Below are 26,443 nucleotides of genomic sequence, written 5' to 3'. Positions count from 1 at the left end.
AGGTGTATCTAGCAATTTAGCTTTAACATGATCAGGCAAATTTTGTTCCTTTAACCAGGCATGCCTCCTAATCACAGATCCAGTAACTGTGGCCCTGCAGGAGGCCTCTAAAGAGTCAAAACCACATTGCAAAGTATGCTTTCCAACTTGTTCAGCTGCATGCAATAATTCCTGCAATTCCTTAATTTCTGCACATTCTGAAATCAACATAATTTTCTGTTTCAGCAATCCCATAACATGTTGTTGGTTCTTAAGCATATGAAATTGACAGTTTAAGGCCCTGATTGCCAAGGTTGCAGATGTATAAACCTTTTTCCCCATCTGTCCAGTGCCCTTGAATCTCTGTCGGACGGGGTAGAGTTCTTTGCTGTTGAGGCTTTTACTCCCTTTGGACCCTGTGAAATAGTTTCAGGATCAGCAGCAGGGTTTCTAAATAAAAATTTATGAGAGTCAGGGACCCTGTAATACCTGTCAGGCTTACTGGGAGCAGGAGGTAAGGAGTCAGGGGTCAGGGGTCAGGCTTGACTCCGAAAACACATCATCCACAATATCTAAAACAGGGGGAATGGCTAAAGGATTGTGCTGAGGGAGAAGAAGGAAATTCCTGAGCCTCTTTTTTGATTCTGAGAAGTCTTGACTCTCCCAGTGAAAATGCTCCCTCAAAGTATGCAAGGTTTCTCCAAATGAATATTTCTCAGGGGGAGATGCAGATGGAATAGACTCCTCAGCATCAGAATCCTCATAGGGAGGTAAAAATAATTCCTGATCAGAAGAGGAATCAGAAGAAATAGAAACCTGATCTGAAGATTCATAGTCAGTGCCTTGCCTAGGCCTCTTATCTGGAGGGGGATGAGTACCCCTGATCAAGGTAATAAGGTCTTCAGCCATTTTGATCATCTGTTTTTTAGGCATAGAGGCCTGTGCACGTGGCTCAGGCATTGTTTTTTTAGTTTTAGAAGATGTCTTTGCCTTTGGTTTTGCAGCTTTCGTCGGTTTGATATATAAATGTTGAGGTCAGAATACACCCTCAGAAGCCGGTGCCTGCTCAGCGGCTCCGGACCCATCCGAGGGAGATACATCTGTCAGTCCAATACCTTGAGTATCTTGCGGCATGCCAGACTCCACATGGGGGTCGGTAGAGGCCTGCAACTCAAAGGTAGCGGGTATCAGGGGCTGCGAAAGTGCCTCACTGAGTACCGGCGACTGGCTTAGGAGAAGCTTCGTCGTCGGTTTGGATCTCGACTGCCTTTCTCTGTCCTTTTCTTTGCGTTTTTTATATGCTCCGGTAGTCGGATTGCTATCCGACGACATTTCTGGGTAGTTAAATCTGTTTCCAAAATACTTAGATGCAAAAATATACCAACGCTTAATAGTGCATTGGTTAAATCTAGCACAAAACCGACAGCCAGGCACGTTGTGATCAGGGCCTAGGCAAGGAATACAGTATAAATGGAAATCCTTATGAGGTATTTGCTTCCCACAAGTAATGCAATTATTAACTTTTTCTGACATCGGTAAAAAGCAAGAAAAAAGTTTCCTCAATGGGGTACTTAGCTTTTGTGAAGACTTTGGTTCTGAAACTCAAACTCGAATATTTCAGTAGTCGTCCGACAGGCACTTGCGAAATGCTTCTGCTTCAGACACCGCGCGGCAAGAAAGACTAAAGAAAATGGTGTCAGCTGCATGTTTTATACCCCTGACGTCATGGAAGAGAAGACGGCAACCGACGCAGGTCCCAAGACTTTGGAATTCAGGCCGACTGAGGGCAACCTGCCAGCAGATTACCCAAATGTAATGACTGCAACAGTGAAACACGAAGAACATCTACAGGATGATATCCTTTTCTGATAATTTGCAGTACTCTTTTGCCCTGTGTAATCTGTTCCTAATGACAGAGAAATGAGAAGAGCTTCTCTCTCAGAAAGGTATGGGAATGGGGATGGTGTGAGATTTGTGAGAAGGAGAGTGTTATACTGAGCACAGTCACAGTTGCTTTGTTCCAGGGGAAGTGTCATTAGATCCCCCTCAGGTCTGGGAAGCTGGTCAGTCTGCCACTTTCTTTGGCATCAAGGTCTTTTTCTACTAAGAGGCTTTGTTTTTTCCTTGCCTGGGGGAAAACGGTCAGCACTTAGTGGGGTAGTTTCTATTGTATTTGGGGGATACAGGAAGGTTAGAATTCCCTAACAGACTTTGTTTCCCCTTGTGGTCTAGTCTCAAAAACGCTTTTCCTGTTGAGGTCCAAAAAGAAAAGTTGTCTAGTAGGTCATCAAGGAGCTCTGCTTTAACATGGTCTGACAGGGGTTGTGTCCTCACCAGGCACATCTCCTTGTCACTGACGCTATTGGAGCTGCCCTACATGATGCATAAAATGCATCCCAGCCACATTAAGTAAATGTTTAGGCAACTCAAGGCCTACACTGCACAATTCAAGGATATTCTTCTGGAGGCTCCTATCTTGCATCTCCACTGCCTTAGTTTTAATTTGTTCCTTAACAGACAACATATTTGAGCATGATGAACAGGCAGCTCAGAGCTCTCGTGGCCAGGGTGGTTGAGGTGCAGGTGTTTTTGTCAAATCGGTCTATGAATGCACTCTCCCTATCACTGGGAAGAGGGCTCTTTGATCCATACACATAAATGAACTCTTGCTGGTTTACAGAAACACTACAGCTGGATCCACCGCCAGAATCCTACAGACATCCAAGCATCCCATGGAAGCAATCAGGTCTGCTGATGGTAGGGAATACGGAACTGGGCTGCAATGATATATCAACAAACACATCAAAAGACTTTTTGGAATGGAGGTATAGCCAGTAGTCTACAGATTTCTTTAACTGGCGTGGGCCTAGGAAAATTCTTTAGGACACATTTAATCTATGAAATGTATCCTCAAAAAGCCAAGTCCTCATGGTGCTAGGCTGAGAACAAGGTTTGGGGGATATGCACCACACAGGCAAGTTCCTGCACATCCTCTGACTCTAAGGACTCAGTGCCTCCCGGGGAGGCCCCTTTTTTTCGCAGGGGAAGGTACCAGGCACAGTCTGGGTGGGGTCCCTTTTTTTCTCAGGGAAGGTTCCAGGCACAGTCTCTTTTCCAGGCAGGGTTGCCTAGACCTCATGAAATCCATGAAGTCCTGCACTGGCCTGAGTAGGTCCCATAGAGAGACCTGGGTAGAGGCAGCAGGGTATTTAGACACCATCAGCTGGGGCAAGCCAGCCTGAATTTTAGGCTTGGAGGCAGACAACAAAGCCTCCAGTCATGGGCAGATGACTTGAGAACTGGATCCAGTTCTAGGGTAATTACCCCTGAACTAATACTAAGGGAATACCACCCTCAGCCTTTGTCACCACAATGCTTGCATTGGAAACCTGTGGCCAGCATAGCTTCAGACCCAAATGATGTCAGTCTTGTGTCAGGAGGTGTAGGACCAGAGGGCTCAAAGGCACCTTATCGGAGTCAGTGATCTCAAAGAGGAGGGGATCTGGACATGGAGATATCATCAGCTTCACCCACATCCTTCTTCCCTGAGCATTTTCCCTTTTGCTTCTTCAGAATGATGGTCTGGGAACTGGCACACACAATGTTGTGTGGAGGTCAACAGCTACCTGCCTAAATACTGATGGAGGGATTTGGCTCTGCTCTTAATTGTCTTGTTATTAAATCTAGCATAAAAGGGCAGTTGGGCATATCATGCTCCAGCCCTAAACAGGACAAGCAATAAGAATGCAAGTCTCTGTGAAGTATCTGTTTGCCATATGATAGACAACTGTTAACTATTTTAAGCATTAAACATCCAACATCTTAACTACAATTAAAGATAAAAGTAGTTCTTCCAGTGGGGTACTTAGCTGAATCCTCTGGGAATTCAAGTCGACCAAAGGCTGATGACACTCACATACTTGGGTCTTGTTCATCAGACTGATAATGCAAGAAAGAACATAAGATGATGCCAACCAATGTCTCTCTATATTACTTGCATCCTGATATCGAATGGTAGGGGAGTCTGCCTGCAGGGTTATGGTGAAATACTGTAGTACTTGGGGAGGCCAAAAGCTTCTGCATGGCAGAAGTCCCAAGACTTAGTGCTGCAACACTGACTACAATGAACATCTGTAGTTCCCACATGCTCCTGCCTTTAAGCATTGTAAAAAGGTGTTCCATCTAACATCTGCCAGACCTTTAAAACAAATGAACGATCATCAAATCCTACAGTACTGTCAGAAATACATGGTTACACCATTGCAAAGATTTTACTATAGCACTTCTCTGAGGACATACCTATACCAATACATATATTTGCATTATGAATAACACTACTTTCTATTACAGTAGAGCATTTCATCCTCTACCAAATACAAAGTAACACATCTTCCTTACCCCCATCTTTTCCAGTGATTTAGCCAGGACATCGCAACCTTTTTTCTGGTTGACAAAGATGATAATAGGTGGGTCGAAGCCACTGCCAAGGATCTCTAATAACTTCTTCCTGTTAAGGGAAAGAATGCAAATTAAATAAATGTAAACAGTTTTAAATATCATAAATAGGTAAAAAAATATTAATCTCAAACATCAAAAGAAGCCATAAGGAAAAACCTTTAACCTCTTTCTGACAGTCCTGTGGCACACAGGACCTGCCCATTCTACACCCCCATGAGCCAGTTTGACCAGAATCACAGTTAATATAGAAGTTTCAAAGGGAAGGACAAGGCTAACAGTCAAGGTCTGCTTACCTAGCCTGGGGGAACTATACTGCCCTGCTGCAAGAACATTATCTTCAGGAAGGTCTAGTACTATGCCCCAATGAATATAAACTTGAAGCTGCAAGCCTGCCCAAGGAGCATCTTTGCACGTGCCACCTTCTCTGGAATTAGTATACTGGACACTGCACTATGCCTGCCAGCCAAAACAGGAATAGCTATAAGAAGTACACTCAAAAAATCTAAATACCGCAGAACCTCAGGGTCAGAACTGAGAAGAGTCGAGTAAGACAACAGGAGACAGAAACCAAGCAAACTATGCACTTTGTGGGTCAAAACAAAGTATTTAAAAATATGTTCTTTTCTACTCTTAATATTTCTCTAGATACAATGCTTAGGTACCATTAGCCCTCTAACTGGGAAGGACTAGATGTCAACTTGCAATACTTGTCAGTCGACTGCAAAAGACCCACTTCTGCATTCAGAATCCAGTCATGGTATCATCTGGTTTGGCCACTACACAATTAAACAACCACCTAGTCAGCTGTGAGTATATAAGGGTCAAGAAATTTGCTAGCCTTTCTGTACAACACTGTCCCTGGATCCAAAGTACCACACAGCACCTAGGAAGAAGGTTAGCATAATGGTTAAGGTATTTACCTTACAGACACAAGGTGCAGGGTTTGGTTCTCACATGGGGTAACTGGCTAGGCTTAAAATGGCCCAAAAGGGCAGTTAGCCTAGTACTTATCTATGAACCTATAAACCTGGATCCCTTGTATACATACTCTTGTATGCAAGGACCTTTGGGATATGACACAGCTGATAAGGCAGAAACTGGCAAGACCATTATGAAAATATCTTTCATTACCCTGGACCATACGTGAAAAAATACTGGCAAACAAGAGAAGGCAACAATCACGCAAAAAAAAAAAATAAAATAAATAAATAAACTAAACAAAAAGTTTAGTGTAATGTTAAATATATACATCTATGCATGTAAAAAGGTATTGAAACAGTGCACTGAACTTCCACAAGTACATTTATTCATGATAAATTATAATGTTAAAACGCTGTATTCATATTCCTCCTTTTAGATGACTATGCATTGTTTTGACTAACTGCTTTACTTGTAGTTTTTGCTAACATTATCTGAATGGAGGTTTACTTATACTACACGTCACCATTTGCTTTACACAAATGCTAGAATGTATTATGTATTACCTTCTACTGTATGGCCCATGCAGTGGCTAAAAAATGCATGCTGGACTAATCCATATCAACTGCTTATCAAATGTATAAAGAACAATGTTGTTCTTCTTTCGGCTTTTCCCGGTTAGGGGTCGCCACAGTGGAACTCCGGTCCGGTAATGATTGGCAGTAGATTTTTTACGGGTGCTGAGGTGCCAGCTTTGACGTCCAACCTTCAACAAAGGCACGCCCATTCTACGCATGTCTTTTGAATGCCACTCGACCGTGGAGAGGACATGCAGACTCCACACAGAAGGCGCTCCAGCCGAGAATCGAATGGGAGAACCTCTTGTTGTGATGCAACAACGCTACCGTTGCACCACCGCGGCTTTACAAACAAAACAAACACGTACACAAGTGTGACCTAATGTAGGCTCTATTCAGTAGTCTAAATATTTTCCTTTTAACATAGTTGACAAATAATTTCTTCCATCAGATAAGATGTTTACAACATTAGCAACACAAACATCGGCAATAACACTAATTTTCCACTACATTAACAACTTGTTCACTATAAGGACCCGAATCTCAGCAGTCAGGAACTATACATAATACTTACTAAATGTCAACATTTTGAATTTCTCTACGATGCCGCAGTGACTCATCTGGTGACACTGTTGGCCACAATACAGAGCTCATAATCTTAATTTGTCAATGTCTGTTACAATGCAAGAGTCTCTCTTTCTCTTTCTCTCTCTCTCTCTCTCTCTCTCTAAAATTGACTTAAGCTGATTTTAAAACAATAAAAACATCTTCTCAGTCAGCACATCTGCAAGATAATGGTCTGGTTAATACAATGACTGTACTAGCCAAACTGATATTTTGCAGCTTTATTTTACAATCATTGGGAAATTTAACCTAAAATGAGTAGTCGTGTTATTTATTTGGCATGTTTTCTCACTTAGATCTCACAAACATACTAACAGGACACAGGTAACCAATTGATGTCTTACTGCTATGCCCTATAAGAACCTGAGACTGATTCTTTGCCAAGAGCAAATGAAGTGCTTTCCTGGCAATCTCTAGTCATTTGAATAGAGACTAACATAAGCAGCACATGCTTTGATCTTCAGGAAGTTTACTCTTGAAAGTAGGTCACTTTTACTCATTATTAGCAGGAAACAAGATAGATTTATTGGCAGTGGCAAAAGTAGATACTACTCACAGCACACAATACAATGCAATAGTTGTTTTTATTTTTTATTTAATTTTACCATGAAAAACAAATTGGCAGGAGTTCCTTATAGCGGTGACTAGAGATACATTACTGCAGTCATTCTAAACATCACCTTTGGAGATCATACTTTGCATGTGATCACCAGAAGTGGCTACATGATTAGGGGGTGGGGGTCTGTGAGTAAAACTGAACAGTTAGGGTGATCATAATAATGAGATCACTATTGTGGCTTGGTGGGAGTTGGGACAGTGTACAGTGTCTGACAGCTACAAGATGAAATGCGTTATTGTGATCATTTGTTCTTTCATGACAATCTAACATCAGAGGAGTACTCAGAAGGTGACCATCTTCTGGGGGTGTAAAGAGGCAGGGTATGTATGAAAACACAGGATAGTTACATCATTTGGCAAGCCTAAGGGTACTGTACATGTTTATAAACAAGTGGAAACTAATTACTGAGGCCACCTCGTCTTGTAACTTTCTTCAAAATCACACATCAAAAAATTGTGCAGGAAGTACCTATCTTATTTGGGGTGACAAGATGTGTAAAGAAAGCAGAGGGCAGTTACATGATTTCTGCAAAACAATCACTGGTATGGCTAATTTGGGGGAAGGGGGAAACAATATGTGTCCAAGAGAACAGACTGAAATAAATGCAATAAGCTCCCATCACAGAGCCAATGTGGTGAGTCTTTCTAGGGAGCATTCTGTTTGTGAAGATAACTGAAGTGAAGATAAGTGATTTGCACTGATGCCAGAAGTCCCTTTCCCTCATCTGATGGTCGCAATGACAGGTTTCCTTGAGGTTCCTGCACTGTAGAAGGGGGCAATGCCTGATCTGTGACCCCCAGTAGCTGGATACTCAACAGAAGACCAAGCAATGTTGGCCTTCCAACACTGTCTGAATTTTGGTAGCTGCTAGTCCCATCAACACAGGGCGATCTAGTGTTGGACCCAGTGTCTGGCCACTGGGAGATTGAGCAAACACTGGTGCAGATGTAGTACTATAGGCTAGGCTAATACTGGGTCACCCAGAAGCAACATGACCTCAAATTGAGCCACATAAATGGAGCCTGGTAGTGGCCCACCCAACATCAAAGCCAATGTTGGAATTGTTCTTGGAATCCACTGAGGTAAACTATGAACCTAAAAATATGGCATTCTGGTACCTGGAACCCAAACACTCATGTAACAAACAGTCCTGAAAAAAACTGAGTGCTCACATCAGTCCCATCTTCATGCATCTCTTATGTCCTACAGAGAGGGGAAGGACCAAAGCTGCCTGCCTATATTGAAGCTCAATGTCAATCTGGTTAACAACAGGAAAACTAGGTTCCTATTAGAAGAGCAAATGTTTAAATTAGCGAACGTTCTTTAATCAAACTTTAAAACACGAAACCTGAAAATGCTGAAGGCACAGAACATCAATTTTTTCCCCAGGGAAAATAAATCTATGGGCCGTTCTCCAGACTTTGCTGTTTTCTCCACTGTGGTGCGATCTCAGAGTTGGTATATTTAAGTTGAGGGCGGGGGTAACTTTATTTTGTCTATACATTTTTTTTGGATCAGCGAATTTTTTCCCTGGGAAAAAATTTGTTGATCTGTTCCTTCGACATTTTAAGGTTTTGAGCTTTTAAGTTCCATAAATAAGCGTTTGCTATTTTTAGTGTTTGATGTTCTGATATAGACATGGAAAAAACGATACTATTCTTTAAGAGTTAACCAACAAGCTATCCTAAAAACTACAGACCATTAACCTGCCTTCCAATGAAGTATAAACTATACACTGAAATTGATGCTGATAGAGTTTATAGTCATTTAGAAGAAAACTCAGTTATGGCAACTGAACAAAAGGGTAACAAAAGAAAGTTATATGGAACAAAGGACCATCTATTGTTAAATGAAGTTATAATGAAGAAATGTGAAAAGGGGAAGGATTTAAGTATGGCATCAACAGATTACAAAAAAGCATTTGACAGCATCCTAAATTCATATATAAAGGAGTGCTTACAGATGTATAAGGTACACACCACCCTACACTGATCAATTACATTACGGTGATTTGAAACAGTGCCACACTACTCTGCAGCTAAGCCATGACAAAAGATAAATTATTATCCCAGGGATAAAAATTCAAAGGGGGGATACTCCAGGGTGACACTGTCACAGCTGCTCTTTTGCCTTGCCCTTAACCCATTTAGCAGTCAACTTTAAAGACTAGATCACAGTTGCAATTTGGCTCCCAGACAACAACAAAAGTGTAAAGATTTTTCTTTATGTGAATGATTTAAAACTGTATAGTTCATCAGATGAGGGGATGAAAGCACAAAAAGTAAATGGAAAAAGCATAAATACAGTTTCAGGTAAAGAAAACTCCTTGAATAGCTTCATGTCAGTCAGGATCCAATACAGAAATGGTTAAGGAGAGGTGAATTTAAATCGGCGCAGAACAGTGGACTATATATCCGATGGTTTACAAATTCCATTGAACATGTGGGAGAAACAGACAAATGCAGGTTCTGTGAAAAAGAACTGGAAACAGTCGCACATCTTGTTTAATACACTAATGGCCAAGTGACTGTATACTGAAAGGCATAATGATGTGGCAACATTGCTGCATTGAGGATTAGGCAAGCATTACAATATTGACGTAGCTGAGAAGCACTGGAACCATGAGCCACAAAGCATTACACAGAGTGATGAAATTTATATGACACGGGATCACCCATTACCAGCAGTTCAAAATACAGAAGACAGAAAACCAAATATAGTAGTCCATAAAAAGAAGATAAAAGTAACATTGAAACTGCTACACCCAATGATTATAGTGTCTATAAGGATACCCAGACAACTCCAATAGTAGTAGGAGCAATGGGTCTCATAAAAAAATGTTACAGTCTTATTTAGACATGCTACAGATGCTGCAAAGAGCACTTTTGGTTAACATCAAAGACTGAAACAATACTAATTTCACAAACTTTCATCAATACCTGGACTTAGGAATGGGGTCCACTCATGTCATGTTATTAGAAACACTAAGGACTTGGAAAAATTAAACCAACAAAAGCAGCAGAAAAAAATCCTCTATCGCAGTCAGTGATAAAGTAAGGACAGTAAATCTGTGATCATCAAATATCAGTAAACAAATGTCATAAGATGTTTGTCTCTGGATTAGAATATCAGTGACTTCCCTGACTATACCCTCAGATTATTCACAAATGGAAGCTTTGAAAAATATCCACCTTTGAGTATCTCCAGAAAGTGAAGTATACTCACACCCACACAAATCCACCTTTCGTTAACTACAGCTCCAGGAATCAGTTTGTCACTGTTATGAACACAAAGTAGGAAAAAAATACAACATAAAAAGCGCATTTGATTAGAGTGGTTATCTGATGTAATTCAAAGGGCAATAACTGCAAGACGGTTAGTTCCACAATGGAGGAAGTCTAAGGTCGTGGCACGTCTGAGTGTTTCCTCACTCTGACGTACGGTAACCTTGTATATTTATTTATTTGCATTTGTTTACTGGGATTGTCCACTCGGCCGAAGTGAGCCCATTTTCAGTGGAGGCCTGGGGAGAAAAGCTCCACAATAAAGTTAACAGTACACAATATGAACGAAGCAATACAGAGTATTTACAGCGCACAATAAATGACATTATACAGTATACACAGATCTTTGTAATAAATACACTACATGGGAAGCTTCCAGTTGAGCCAGTTATAGTCATGTTACAGTAATATTTACCAAACCAAAGATGCTTACACAGTAGAATATATATGTTTCAAGACTTTCATCACTTAAGAGGGTAAGAATAGTTGATAAATTAATAGGGTAGTGCAAGCAGGTCAGTTGTGTGGTAACTGAGAGATAGAAAGTTGTGAAAAGTAACAGTACAGATAGAATTAGTTGTGGTGGTGCTGAGAAGAGAGTTAGGTTTTAGTAAGTGTGGTATTGGTACATGTAGACAGCCAGAGAAAGGACAGGTGTTGTCTAAGCGACTTCTTTTTAAGGGAGAAGGATTGCTACTGGTTCTGATTGATGGTGGTAGGGCAATCCATACTTTTGAGACAGTAAAAGAGTAAAGTATCTGACCAGCTGAGAAATTTGTTTTTTCTACTTTGAGCAAAAGTTTATTTTCAAATCTAAGAGATCTAGTTAGGTGGTAGGTGGTAAGAAGATTAGAAAGGGCAGGGCAAGTTGATGATTTACATATAAATGTATGTGTTGTTGTTAATGGGGGGGGGGTAGAGAATTTAACAATGGTGGTATGAGAATTTAGCATTTGTTATGAATTTAGCAATCACGTAGCATGTATCTAGTTTGAATTTCAAGGATGACTTGATGTTGGTAAGAATAGGGGCACCATATAATAGAGATGGTTGCAGAAAGGATGAGGCAAGAGACATTTTTGCAGCATGGTTAAGGAAATAGTTATGTCTACAGAGGATGCCCAGTTTCTGATGTGTTTTTTGACATTGCTCTAAATATGGAGGTCGAATGTTAGGTTTTCGTCTATGATGACACCTAGCAGTCTAGTAATTTAAACTACTTCGATAATACTGTTATTCTGAGAATGAACAGTGAATTAATTTTTGTTGAGGGAGTGCATTTTTGGGGAGTACATATCAGGAGTATAGTTTTACTGGAGTTTAGAGTGAGATGATTTTTTGACATCCAGGTTTTGGTTGATATGAAGGCATTTTAGGTAAGTAGTTGTAGTTCACATATGGACTTGGCTGCGTAGATGACTGTAAAATCATCTGCATATTGAATGATGGTGCCTTGAGTAAGGGTGTTGTGAAAGTTGTTAATGAATATGCTAAAAAGAAGGGATCCTAGTATGGATCCTTGGGGAACACCTGTGGTAGTGTTAAGAAAAGGTGAGAAAGAATGAAGCCATTTAATAGGTTGTTGACTGTTGGTAAGGTAGTTTGAGAAGAGAAACAGTTCAGAGTTGGGGGTGAAATGCCTAAGCTGGAGAGTTTGTTGAGAAGAAAGGGATGGATACCATACCATAGGTCTTAGACAGGTCAAGAAAGACTGAGGAGACAATACTGCCTGCATCATGGGCTTGGTTAACTGCATCCGTAAAGGAAATGAGAGCTGTGGTGGTACTATGACCTGGCCTGAAACTGTGCTGAGTAGGAGAAAGGATGTGGTTTTGAACTAGATATTTAAGAAGCTGAGTATGGACACCAAAATTTTAGAGATGGGGAAAATTAATGGTAATGGGTCGGAAATTAGACATGTCAGAGTTTCTGCCACCTTTATGAAGAGGTAGAATGTATGCTTCTTTCCAGATAAGTGGTACATGCGACTCCTGAATAGATCTGTTAAATAGTATGCTGATGGGATATGCAATAGAACTGGCTGATAGTTGTGGGAAATTAAAAGTGGAGGCACAGTTCCCTGTATTAGGTGATTTAGGAGGCACTTTAAAAATGCAAGAATGAATTCTGCATTTACTTATTAGGAGATGGAATTACAGTTACATTATAGAGTTCCTGGGCCTATAATTTTAGGGATTTAGTAAGACATATCACATCTCTCATTCAGGAATGCAAAATACTGCAACTCAAAATACCACAAAACAATTGTTGCACCACCCCTTGGTATCTGCAGACTCTACACTAAGACTGTACAAACTCACAGAAAAGGAGAAATTAAAAAGGAAGCTTCACTTCTTCCCTCTTTACTGAGTCTCACAACCACAAACTAAAATACAGGATCTACGGAACAAGCAGCTCCAATGTACTGATCCACTGACATCGTGGTAAGCTATCTTACAAAAGTGACATCACATTACCAAAGGAGCACATGGTGAACAGCAGTGCTTCCCAATTTATGGTCTCACATTTGTGACAGGAAGAAGCTTTACCTTAAGACCTTTGCTACTAAATTATAAACCACAAACAATTAAAAGTATCCCAAACCCAAAATGGTCAAAAAACTCTTTCTCATCCAAAGTTCCCATCCCTCGCATTCCAGAGTCATTAAATGAGACAGAATGTGAGACAGACATATTAAATGACCACGTACCAAACACTATACATGTAAAAATACTTTGCTTCAAAAGTAAGAAAAATAACGTATTGTGGCATGACAGGCTTTCACAAAGAGTCTACAGCTTGTTATGCTAAATTTCCTTGGAACTATGTTATGTATGAGGCACAAATCAACACTCTCAGGGCAAAAGTGCACAAGGTGTACACATGCTTGCCCACTCTGTTGACTACCTTGGACTCCTTGCTGGGCAGATGAACAGAAGCTGTATCATCAGACATTTCTTGCTGGGTGGCTGCTCCTATAGTCAAAGGGGCCACCAGAGGTCCCTTGGACCAGTAATGCCTATCTTGGGTAGACAAAATTTTAATCAGGCATTCTCGGGATGTCTTCTGAGAAATTGCATTCCTGCCAATACCCTTCGACAACCGAAACTATCAGACAGTCGGCAGGAGGACCAACTCAGATGGAATGTTATGGTAAGACATAACTTCTTTATCTGAAGTTGTTAATCTTCTTCCTATTCATCACTGATGGGACAGAATCCCCAGCTAATTGGAGATCCTGGGTGGCCCTTATGGAAGAACATTCCTGAGAACCATTGAGCCGAAGGCCGCTCTTCCCCGGGAGACCAAATCCAATTTGTAATGCTTGATGAAAGTATGGGGTTTAGCCCAAATAGCTGCTGCACAAATGTCATCCATGGAAGCCCTGGAGTGAAAAGCAACTGAAGTTGCTATGGCCCTAGTTGAATGAGCTTTGATTTGAACAGGTTTAGATCAATTCGCTAGGGAGTATGAAAAGGTAATACAATCTCCGAGCCATTTTGATAAGGTAACTTTTGAAACAGCACATCCCTTTCTTGGACCAGAAAAGGAAATGAAAAGTTGGTCCAACTTGCGGAAGGACTTAGTCCTGTCCAAGTAGAAATGTAGCTGTCTACGTATGTCCAATGAATGTAGACAGTACTCTCCCTTGTTGGAATAATTTGGGAAAAACACAGGGAGCTCAATGGACTGGTTAACAGAGAAGTCAGAGACCACTTTGGGGAGAAAAGATGGGTTAGTACGAAGGGATACTCTGTCCTTATGGACAATTAGATATGGGCTCTTGATGCATAAGGCTTGTAATTCAGATATCCATCTGGCTGATGTGACCACTACTAAAAACAAAGATTTCCATGACAGGAATTTAAGATCACATGTTGCAGCAGGCTCAAAGGGGGTTATAGATAGAGAGACTGTAGAACCAAATAGAGATTCCATGTCTCTACAGGTTGCCTGATAGGAGGTCTGCTATGGAAAACTCCCTTGAGAAAGGTCTTGCAAAGGCAGGTGGAGATAAGAGGAATGCCATCCGAGCCGTTATGGAAATTGGAAATAGCTGCTAAATGGACTCGAATAGTAAAAGCTGAAGCCTCATTGAGAAACAACTCAAAGATACTGAAGTATAGCAGTTGTAGGAGTTGAAAAAGGATCTAGCATCTGATTATTAGACCGGGCAGCGAATATTTTCCATTTGTCTCTGTAGAGTTTTCTGGTGGATGGTTTAAGGGAGGCCATAATAATATCGTGGACAGATGAGAAGGTTTCTTGCCTGGTGACTAACGGAAGTGGAGAAACCAAGCTGTCAGCTTGAGAGTGCACAGATATGGGGGAGTCAACCCTTGTGGGTGAGATATTAGGTCCTGACAAGTGTCCAGGATCCAAGGAGGTTGTAATAGGTGAGGCCGGAGGAAGGGAAACCACACTTGTCGAGGCCAGAAAGGGGCAATGAGGATCATTTTGCATCTCAACCGAATTGCTTTCTTTAGAAATAGGGGTGTCAAAGGTATCAAAGGATAAGCACAGAGGAGACCCGCCAGCCAATCATGAGTCAAAGCGTCTCTCGGTGATTCCCCGTCTGGGGGAAAGAGGGCAAAGTAGCTGCTGCATTTTTTGTTTGAAGGGGAAGCAAAAAGATCGCAGCAAGGCTGGCCAAAACAGTTGAAAATGTCTGCCATCACGTTCGGGTTGAGAGACCACTCATATGTATGGAGGATGAATCTGGTCAGGCTGTCCACAATCACGCTGGAGCTCCCTGGGATATGCATTGCAATCAGAAAGCGGTTGGAAGCTATCGCCCAATGCCAAATTCTCATGGCCTAGCGACATAGGGGATAGGATTTGGTCCCTCCCTGTTTGTTTATGTAACAGACGACAGACATATTGTCTGACTGGATTGCAATTGTTCCCGATGGAAGGAGCGGATGAAGTGCCTGCAATGCTAACAGCACCTCTCTTAACTATAGGACATTGATATGCAAATTGGCCTCCAAGCTGGACCATGTGCCTTGGACTGTCTTTCCCTAGAAATGCCCCTCCCACTCTATCAGGGAAGCGTATGTGGTCATCGTGGCATTGGGTTGAGGAGTCTGGAAGGGGCGGCACCAAAGGTTTTTGTCTGCTCTCATCCACCAGAGAAGATCTTGCTTGCAGGAATTGGTGATGAGGATCTGTGAGTTTAGAGGATGGAGACTGGATACCCACTGGGACAAAAGGAGCCATTGTAACAGTCTCATACATAATCTTGCCAGGGGAACAATCAGGATGGCAGCCGTCATAGACCCTAGAGCCTGTAGGACTTCCCATGCAGACACCTTCCTTCGACAGAGTATCACTTGTACTTGTAATCTTAACCTCTGAAGTCTGTGAGGAGGGAGAGAGACTTTGCTTGTTTGAGCACTGAACACTGCTCCTATAAATTCCAAATGTTGGGTGGGATGAAGGTTGGATTTTTCCCAGTGTACTGTGATGCCTAGAAACTCTACTAGTACTAGGGTGTAGCAGAGGGCCATGACCAGTAGGCGCCTGGTGGGGGCGGAGAGGAGCCAATCGTCTAGATATGGCCAATCATCTAGATATGGAAACACCTGGAATCCCTGAAGTCTCAGATGAGCTGTTACCACTGCTAGGCATTTCGTGAACACTCTGGGGGCCGTCAAGAGACCAAAACCGAATGGCAGAGCTCTGAATTGATAATGATTGGCTCCCAGCCGGAAGTGAAGGAGACACCTGCAGCGCTTATCCATTTTGATGTGGTAATACGCATCCAGGAGGTCTATCGAGCATATCCACACACCCTCCTGAAGAAATGGGAGAATGGATGGTATCATGACCATGCTGAATTTGGTCTGAGCTACTGATTTGTTTAGTTGGCTGAGATCCAAAATGGGTCTCCAGTCCACAGTCTTTTTTGGCACAAAAAAGAATCCTGACTAACCCGTATCCGCACTGGTCTGGGGGGGATTTGTTAGATGACTCGTTTTTCTCACAGCTTTCTTATTTTTGAAGCTGCTTCTTCCCTTTGACTGGGTGGAACATCAGGAAGGCATTTTGGAGGTTTTGGATAAGAGATTAGAGGGATGTAATAGCCTCTGGAAATTATTCTCTGCACCCACTGATCGTTTGTAATAGAGTGCCAGGCAGCTTGGTGCAGAGAAAACCGAGCACCGACTGCTTCCAGAGGAAAGCAATCAGGCAGTGCTTCAGGAGCGCTGATAAGGTCGTCTGGAGAAAGAATCCCTTGAGTCTTGGTTTTGGTGACCCCCCTCTGCCCCTAAAGGGGCGTCTTCCATTACTGGAACCCCCTCTGCCTCTGGGGGAATCCTCACCATGTGCACTACAGAAAGGGCCTTGAGATTTTTTGTGCCATATCTTTCCACTCCTCTGATTCCTGGAGAAAGAGTGCTGAGGTTTGGAAAAACGTAGGCCAACGGCAGACAAGGTCTTTCCGTCCTGCTCACACCTGGCTAATGTGTCCTTCACTTTAGAAACGAACAAAGTGGACAGTTCGCTAGGGGCGTTCAAAAAGGAAGACTTGAAGGAGTCCTCAAGATCACAAATGCGCATCCAGGCATGGCGTCTCATAACTACACCTGCACCCGCAGCTCTAGCTGCCCCTTCAGTTGCGTGGGACAGCAACTGCATGGACGAGTTGGAGATCGACTCTAGGGTAGCAAGCTGAGAAGCAACTTTATCGCATGCCCTGTCAGAAACTTGACCCGCGAGGATGCCAGAGATTTCAGAGATGAGATCCCTTTGGAGCCTCGTAAAATGTGCCAAATAATTCAGAGACCTGACAACAAAGGTCACTGAGGCAAAGACTCACTTCCCTAATCTGTCCACCGCCCGGGACTCTCTGTTGGGTGGATGGACAGTAGGACCTTTCTCCGCAAGGTCCTTTTTTGTGGTGGCTGCCACCACCATAGCGTCTACTGGTAAAGCCTCTAGACCAATGGGGGTGCTCCTCTGGTGGGGAAAGTATCTTGTCTGGTCTCCGGGGAATGACCTCAATGGTATCAGGGTTCTTCCAAGCCCGCTGCACGATGAACTGGACTAACTCATCGCCAGGCGTGGTCACCCAAGAAGTAGAGGGCCGAGAGCGGAAGGCCTGCAGGAATACAGATTCCTCCGAGGAAGGGTTGGAGAGCTTCCAGTCACCACTCTGCCTCAAAATTTCCAGGATGTCTCCAAAGGAGACATAGTCAGGGGGTGACCGTGGGGATCCTTCACCATCACCGTGTTCTGTATCCTCAGTGAGGGACTCCTCTGGGGAGTCCATGTGTTTCTTCTTATACACCCGCTTCCGAGGGGGTTCTTCAGTGGAAGTGTCTGAGGAAGACTCAGAAGGGAGGTTAACCTGCACAGGGGTTTCCTGAAGCTAGTGCTCTTGGTGTCCTGGGGAGGTGGCCTGTGATAGCTGCAGCTCAGAAGAAGCAGGGGGAAGGTCCGACATAGGAGGAACGCTTCCCAAAGCAAGCACCCTCTCTATCACCCGGAAGGCAGGCCTGCCCGAAGAGGAATGGGAGCCCAGTACCAAGGAAGACAATCTTGGAACCGGGTTCACATCACGCTCTGCGTGGCCCGCTCCCAGAGATTGAGCCTCAAGCAAAACCGAGGTGGGTGTCGCCCCCCCCCCCCACCAGGATCCGAAGACGGAACCGATGAAAACCCTAGAACCGTACCTGGAGCCAGGGGTTCCACCCCCTCCCCAAGCATGAGCTCGAGGAGGTGGTTCCGAAGGAACCGAACCCCAAAGGGACCTTGGAGTCTCAGAAAAGGTCACTGTCGGCACTGAGGAAAGAATTTCCCCCGAAGACGTCGGAGCTATGGGGCTCGGAACCGAAGGGTCCAAGGGAGGAGAATAAGTGGGAGTCGAGGGGACAATGGACCCAAAACCGGGACTGGGATGGGTTTTAAGAAAATTAGTAATCCCTCTGGCTGTCAACAGCTGATCAAACAGGCGCACCACATCCAATTCCGATAGACTCCTGGTGGACCTTACCGACAATCCTATGGGGGAGTCAGGTCGGTCCAAAAAGGTTTAAAAGCTTGTCCTGAAAACGGATCCAAAGACTGGGAGTACTGGGTCCGTGGTGTAGGAAAAGTCGGCACCGAGGATTCCAGTTTGAGACAGGCAACAGGGGGTTTATCGGTGCCGAGGGAATAGCTGGAGTAGAAGTCATTATCGGTTCTGAAGAAGTAGACAGTACCGACCTCAGAACGGAGATGGGCGACGTCGGTGCTGAAGTAATAGCAGGCAGTAAGGTTGGAGCCGAAATCACACTTGGAACCGTAGCAGTCAGTGCCCATGGCGGCGCCGAAGTGGAAGTCATAGAAATATCTGCAGAGGCCACCGAGGTGGTTGGAGGAGAGGAGGCAATCTTGTGCTCCGTGGAAGACTTGTGGGCTTTATGCTTATGAGGCTTGCTCTTATCACCAGCCGGTGAAGAGGGGTCAGAATGAGGACGTTTTTTGTCCTTTGATGGAGGGGTTGAGACCTCCGACGCAGAAAGAGCCTCAGAAAAAGGTGAAGAAAGCAGGCCTTTCAAAATAAGTTTATTTTTTTCTTTCATTCAGCGTCCACTGACTAAAACTGACACAAATCTGACAGGGAGGCTTCACAGATAAGTGAGAAACCCCCAAACAATAGACACAATCGTCATGCAAGTCGCTATTGGGGAGTTTACCATTGCAGGAAGTGCAATGCTTACACCCCGAAGTCCCTTTCTTTTCAGACATATCCAGTATATCGATTCAACAATCTAAAAAGTTAGAGAAAGAAGGAGAAGAGAAAATACTAACAATGGTATTAAGAATACCATGAGGGTAAAGAAGGATGTTTACCAACAATGGTAAGAGGAGGATACCCATGGGTAAAGCTGGATAAAAGTAACAATATATAAAAGAGCTTTAGGAGAAAAAACTTACAAAATACAGTAAAATTTGAAAAAATACAACACTTAGCTGGAGAGCTCAGTGAAACACTGCTATATGGCTGTGCAGCAAACGAGATCTGAGCTAACTGGGAGAAGGGCATTGTCGGTAGCAGCTTAGCTCAAGAGTTTTTGGTGAGCTTGGTATTATGCCGACTTGGTTCCAAGGGCACAGAACTGAACCTATCAATGATGAATAGGAAGAAGATTAACAACTTCAGATGAGTTTTTTTTGAAAGAGAGAGAGAGTAGGACCGTGTGTGTGTGTGTGTATGCATATGTACACGTGCGTTGGGGGAAGGGGTAAAGACAGTCACACTGACTTATCTGTGAAGGGAGGCCTTCCAGATCTGAAGGCCCTTTCAGGTTTTATAGGTTCTTAAGTACTAGGTCAGCTGCTCTTGCAGGCCATTTTAAGCCTAGGCAATTTTTCATTTGTGCTTGAATTAACCTATGCCATTTGGTTACAGACTGGCCTTATCCATCCCATGGTCAATAATTATATATTAGCCCTAATGAGAATAACTGGGATCATACCATAGATAATTTGAGGAGGAACCATGCATGGAATAAAGCATTTAGGAGCCGTCTCTGTCCATTAGATGCACAGGGAGCAGTCCTGGGGTAAATTTTCTGTTTCCCATCCATTGATACAAGTTGTGCTTGAATATGGGCAGGATGAACTTTATTTTATGCGGATGGGAAGTCTGTGCCATAGCAATGGTATCCTCTTCTATGAGATATACTTGTTCCTCCATGTTTTTATGATGATGTCGCAGAAGAGGTTTAGATCCATAGACAGGGCATTTATGTTGCTATCTGGCTTGCTGATGTGCAGTAAACCGATCAGTACTGGGTTGGAGGATGCCTTGTATGCCAGACACAGGTGGCCGCTTAGCAGTCTGTAGGATACAGAGTATAGTGACAAGGGTTTGAGTCGGTCCATGTATGACATGTTGCTTAGGCCTTTTATCCTTTTAGTATGTGATTTCTGTGGCCATTCCAGTTCTTGCATGTGTCCAGACAGATACATGCCAAAGGGAGCATTATATTCAATGACTGGTCTAATGAGGACCGAAGTAAAAGGAGGACAATGACATCCTTAAATGTAGACACAATCCCTTTGTTTCTAAGCTGTTCAATATAGGATGACTTTCTTACAACAATGGAAACATGCTGGTGAAAGTTAGGTCACTGTCCACATAAGTTCCTAAATCTCAAACAACTAGGTCAGCTCTTAGAGGTATACTGTTAAATGAGGTAGTTCACTGGGAAAGATGACTTCCTAAAGGATACAATAATGCATTTTTAGCATTTAATTTCAGTCTTTGATTTTGGCACCCGTTATTTATTTGGAACAAGGCTTCCTGCAGGATTGTAAAATCATCTGGGGTTTCAAGGACTACACCTAACTTGCAGTCATCTGCAAGCATAGTCAGCCAAAACCTTTTGGTACCAGCTTTTACTTCAGAAAAGTAGATGCCAAACAAGAAAGGTACTGGCACAGAACCCTGGGGGACTCCACTGGTAAATGGTCTCTTTCTGAAGGCAACTTCCCCTGTTTTGACTTCCTGCATCCTGTATGTGGGCCAACTGGCAATCCAGCAGGTGACAGAGGGGGTTTAATCCCAGTTTATTAAGCTTTTCTACTATACTTGGGTGGGGGAACTGTATCAAAAAAATCTGGCTAGGTCAAGATATGCAGTGTGCACTGCTTTGCCTTCATCTATTGCTTTATTGACCTTTTCAAAAAAATCCACCAGCTTGAGTAAGCATGACTCACCCCCGACTAATCCAAACTGAGATGGATCCAGTGTTTGGAGGATCCCTATGTCCTGACTGATTAGTTCCACGGCTTTGCACTGAAGGTTGGTCAAACTTATGGGGCTGTAATTGCCTGGGTCTGTGGAAAGTTTTCCCCTATGCAGGACAATGACTGTTGCATGGTACAAAACCAGTATGGAGACTGAGACTGAACACAGTGCTGTTGGGATGTAGCTAAATTGTACTTCGTGCTGTTTGAGATGTGTCCAGGAATGCTGGAGGATTTTTCTGAAAAGCTTTTTCTGGGTGCCTTCTTGTGTTTCTGAGAAGGCCTACGCTCTCTTCTAACAAAGGAGGTGGCCTTGGCAGGATAATTCCTCTAGTATCTGGGAGGAGAGGTAAAAAGGATTTGTCTGCAGTCCTTCACAGTTTTGCTTTGCTCCTACAAAGTTCTGAACAAGCTAGCTGCTTGTTGTTCAAACAAAAGGTCACTGTCCAGGAGGGATATCCAGAAGTGTAGCCTTGAAATCTTCTAGTAAGGGCTGGTTATGCAACCTGGCTAATCACCTAATGACAAAGCCAGCAGTAGCTGCTCTGGAAGAGGCCGCGGCAGCATGATTGCTGCATTTTGTACTATGCCTAGCTACTTGAGTGGTTTGATTTACCAAGGACAAAATCTGTTGCTTGGAGTCTATACCTGACATGTCAGTCACCATCTAGTTCAGATTGTTAAGGATAGATAAAAGGTATTTGGTCATCCTGATCTGATAAGGGTAGAACTATAGACCTTTTTTTTCCGACCTGTCCATAGTCCTGCTGTCCTTGGCTGAGGGTAGGCCATTAGCATCTGGCAGTAGCTTAGAAGGTTTGTCTGAGGCTAAGGAAACAGCTGCAGGGTCAGCTACAGGATTCTTAAAAAGAAACTTAAGTTCTGGAACTTTGTAAAAAGTACAGTTTTGTACCTACCATAAATGTAGATGTTCGAAGATCCACATTGCTGCAGTCCTTACATATGGGTAGTCTGCTGTCCTCGGTCGGCCCGAATACCAAAGTATTAGGCTGATGTCGGTCAAGGCGCTTAAAACTGACATCAGGACGTCAGGGTACAAAAGCGCATGACCGACGTCATTTCCTCAGTCTTTTCTTGCCCCAGATGTCAGAAGGCCCTAACAAAAAAGGCCAAAGCCAAAAACCAGCAAAACCTAACCAGCCACCCGTGCACTAACCATATTCACAATATGTACAACACAAACCACACCACCACCTTCAACAACAGAGGGGAAGGAGGGAGGTAAGTGGACTGCAGCAATGTGGATCTTCGAACATCTACATTTATGGTAGGTACAAAACTGTACTATGTTCTTCATCTCACATTGCTGCAGTCCTTACATATGGGTAGAATCCCAAAGCAGAGGTAAGGGAGGATGGCAAAACTATAAAGCATTAGGAGCTGCCAACATGCCCTGTAAAATTGCAGTGGCAAATCCAGCCCTAGATTTAGAGTAAAGTGGAAGGTGGTAATGCTTAGAGAAAGTATGCACTGAACTCCAAGTAGCTGCTTCCAAAATATCTTTAGTAGCCACCCCTTAAAAAGCTGTAGAAGTGGCAGTAGCCCTAGTGGAATGAGGCCTAATCCCAGCTGGAATCTCCTTACCATGATGGGAATAACAGAAAGCAATACAAAACCAATCCACTTAGAAATAGTTTGTTTTGAAACAGGTTTGCCCTGAGAACCCAAAGCAAAAGAAACAAACAACTGCTGAGACTGCCTGAACCCTTCAGTTCTGCTCAAATAATATCACAACTGTCTGTGTATATCCAAAGTGTGCAAAATGCTTTCCCTTTATTTTGGGGTTTGCATAAAAAGTAGGCAAATGAATAGTTTGGTTTAAAGCCACACTAGAAACCACTTTAGGCATAAAAGAAGGGTTAGTACGCAAAGACACCCTATCCTTGTGGAAAATTAAGAAAGGCTCAACTGCCATAAGGGCCTGTAATTCAGAAACCCTTCTCGCAGAGGTAATGGCCAACAAAAAGCAGTCTTCCATGATAAATATTTCAACTCTGCCGATGCTGCAGGCTCAAAAGGTTGTAGAGTGAGTTTCTCCAACACAAAATTGAGATCCCAAGCAGGAGTAGGAGCTCTACGTGGGGTCTTATTTTCTTTGACCCCCTAAGGAATTGCTTAAACAAAGGCTGAGAAAATAATGGTGGGTCACAGTCATAGTGAGCAGAAATTGCTGCAGCATGAACCTTTATAGAGGAGAAGGACAAACCTTTGTCCAATAACTCAGTAAGGTATTGAAGAGCAACACTTAAATTAGGTTTAGAAACATCAAAGTCCTTTGCTGTACTCCAAAATAAAAATCTCCTCCATTTATCTGCGTAAACTTTCCTTGTACTAGGCCTTCTGGCCTCCAAAATAACATTCAAAACTTGTTGTGGAAGCTGAGACCCTCCAGGGTTTAAAACAGAATATGCCAGGCTGTCAGATGTAGAGAATGAAGTTTGACATTGAGTAAATGACTGTTCTCCTGAGACAGCAGATGAGGAATCAAGGCAAAGGCCATGGAGGCTCCTGTACCAGACTTCTCAGTAATGGGTACCAATGCTGTCGAGGCCAATCTGGAGCTATTAAAATCATGTTTGGCTTGTCCTGTCTGACCTTCAGCAGTACCTTTGGGAGGAGAGGCAGAGGTGGAAAGGCATACACGTGAAGATTGCTCCAATTGAATGAGAGAGCATCCACTTTCCAAGCTGTGGGATGAAACCTTTTGTGCAAAACTTTGGCAGCTGGTAATTTAGTGGAGAAGCGAACAGATCTATGTCTGGAGTTCCCCATAACACTGTCAATCTCTGAAATACATGAGGATCCAATTTCCACTCGTGGGGATCCATAATTTGTCTGCTCAACACATCTGCTAAGGAGTTCTGTGCTCCTGGCAGAAACCTTGCCTGAAGATTTAGCTGTAAACTGAGAGCAGTCTCCCACAAAATCATTGCTTGTCTGCATAGAGGATAAGAATCGTTCCCCTTGCTTGTTGATGTACCACATGACAGTTGTGTTGTCTGTTTGAATCAACACCTGCCCTGGAAGAAGTAAATCCTTGAAAGCTATCAATGCAAATTGGACTGCTAACATCTCCTTCAAGTTGATATGTAGATGTTGAAGTCTGGCAGGCCACGTGTCTTGTACCCATTTTCCATTTAGATGAGCTCCCAAGCTTTGTCTGAGGCATCTGTCGTTAAAATCTGACTCGCCTCTGGCCGGGTCACAGAGAGTCCCTTGTTTAGGTGACATTCCTGAGCCCACCACAAAAATTCCTTTTGAATGCAAGGTATTATCTGAATGACAGTGTCCAAATCTTGGCAGTGCTGTGTCCATACATTCTTGAGATACCATTGTAGCTTCCTCATATGCAGTTTGGCATTGGGAAGTACCAGAATACAAGATGCCATGAACCCCAAGGCTTGAAGGACTGTCCTTGCAGTCAGCCTGGACTGACGAGACAACTGGTGGAAGTAAAGAGAAAGATTCTTTTGTTTGTCCGGGGTCAAAAAGGCCATCTGGGATGCTGTATTCAGTCTCACACCCAGAAAGCACATGTCCTGAGAGGGTACTAGACTGGACTTTATTTCGTTCACAGAATACCCCAGGCATCTTAACACTGCCATCACATACTGTAAATGATGAAGAAGTTCGTCCTTTTCTTGGGCCAGAATCAGGCAATCGTCCAAATAAGGATATATCTGTATTCCTCTTAGCCTGAAGAAAGCTACCACCGGAGCCAGAACCTTCGTGAACACTCTGGGTGCAGTAGATAAGCCAAAGGGCAATGCAGAGAACTGATAATGTGAAGTCCCAGCCCGAAAATGCAGATACTTCCTGCAACTGGGCCTGATAGGAACATGAAGGTAAGCCTCCTTGAGATCCAGAGTCACCATCCAGTGATCTTTGCCCAGCAGAGGTAAAAGCTGTTGTAACGTCAACATTTTGAACTTGGGAATGTCCAGATATGTGTTGAGGATAGATAAATCCAAAATTGGTCTCCACGTGTTTCCTTTCTTTGGTACTAGAAACAGGCGAGAGTAAAATCCTAGGCCCACTTCTGACAGAGGGACCGGTTGTATGGCCCCTATTTGAAGTAGTAGAGAAATTTGTTTGCGAGCCTCTAGTCTTTGCTGAGGAGGAACGTCCGGCATGCCCTTGAAGGGAGGCAAAGTATGGAAATAAAACTTGTAACCCTGGTGTATGATATCCAATACCCATTTGTCTTGGGTAATCAACATCCAATTTTCCTTGAAGAGTGCTAACCTTCCTCCCAAAGGTGCTGCCAGGCAAGAAGGATCTGGCAGCTGAAAAAGTAGGTCATTGGGCCTGTTTACGAAAGGACTGGCCCCTGCCCTCACCCGAAGATTGTGCAGGTGAACTCCCTGTTCTAGGCCTGAAAGAACTCTGAGCTCTGCCCCTACCACGTCTAGATCTACCCCTAGACTGGGAATCATAAGAAGGATAAGTCCACCCCTTAGCAGGCCAATTTCTACTAAACTTCGGAGGCTGAACTTGCAAAAAATCTTTAACAGCTTGCATAGACTTGGCCTTGTCTTCCATTTTCTTCAAGACTGACTCCACAGGTGAACCAAACAACACATCAGACTGCAAAGGAGCATCCAAAATCCTTGTCTTAACATGGTCAGATAAATTCTGATCCTTCAGCCAGGCGTGCCTGCGAAGAACTGAGCCAGTGGCAGCCACCCTAGATGAGGCCTGCACAGCATCAAAACCACACTGTAATGAATGCTTACCCACCTGTTCAGAGACATGCACCAAATCTTGCAATTCTTTACACTCAATGCCTTCCGCCAGAGCATCCACCTTAGACTTCAATTGAGAAAGAAGAAAGTTTTGATATTTCAACATATGAAATTGGCAATTCAAAGCCCTCATAGCTAAGGTAGAAGATGTATAGACCTTCTTTCCCCATCTATCCAAAGCTCTGGCTTCTTTATCTAGAGGAACCGGATTTTTACAACAGAGGCCTTGACACCCTTAGGTCCCTGACTAATAGTTTCTGGGTCTGCCCTAGGACTCTTATAAAGATATTTATGAGCCTCAGGCACCCTGTAATACCTATCCGGTTTAACAGGAGCAGGAGGCAGCGAATCAGGATTAAGTGAAGCCTCTGCAAACACATCTTCCACAACATCCAGAACAGGCGGTATAGCCAAGGGCCTATGCTGGGGTAACAGCAAAAACTCCCTAAGCCTTTTCCTAGAATCAGAGAAGTC

At 43.3% G+C, this 26,443-nt stretch overlaps 1 protein-coding gene across 1 annotated transcript in view; it reads right to left on the bottom strand.

Annotated features, from left to right (window-relative positions):
- The window catches only part of DDX23 (DEAD-box helicase 23), a 497,343-nt gene that overhangs the window by 143,088 nt on the left and 327,812 nt on the right, over nt 1-26,443 (bottom strand). The window contains exon 15 of the mRNA XM_044083796.1: nt 4,378-4,486. Within this exon, the coding sequence (XP_043939731.1) occupies nt 4,378-4,486 (109 nt within the window). The remainder of the gene's footprint in view (nt 1-4,377; nt 4,487-26,443) is intronic.

The sequence above is a fragment of the Protopterus annectens genome, chromosome 9.part0, assembly GCF_019279795.1.
Source record: "Protopterus annectens isolate FY-2018-M chromosome 9.part0, PAN1.0, whole genome shotgun sequence".
Classification (NCBI taxonomy): Eukaryota; Metazoa; Chordata; order Ceratodontiformes; family Protopteridae; genus Protopterus; species Protopterus annectens.
This window is presented reverse-complemented; position numbering and strand designations above follow the sequence as displayed.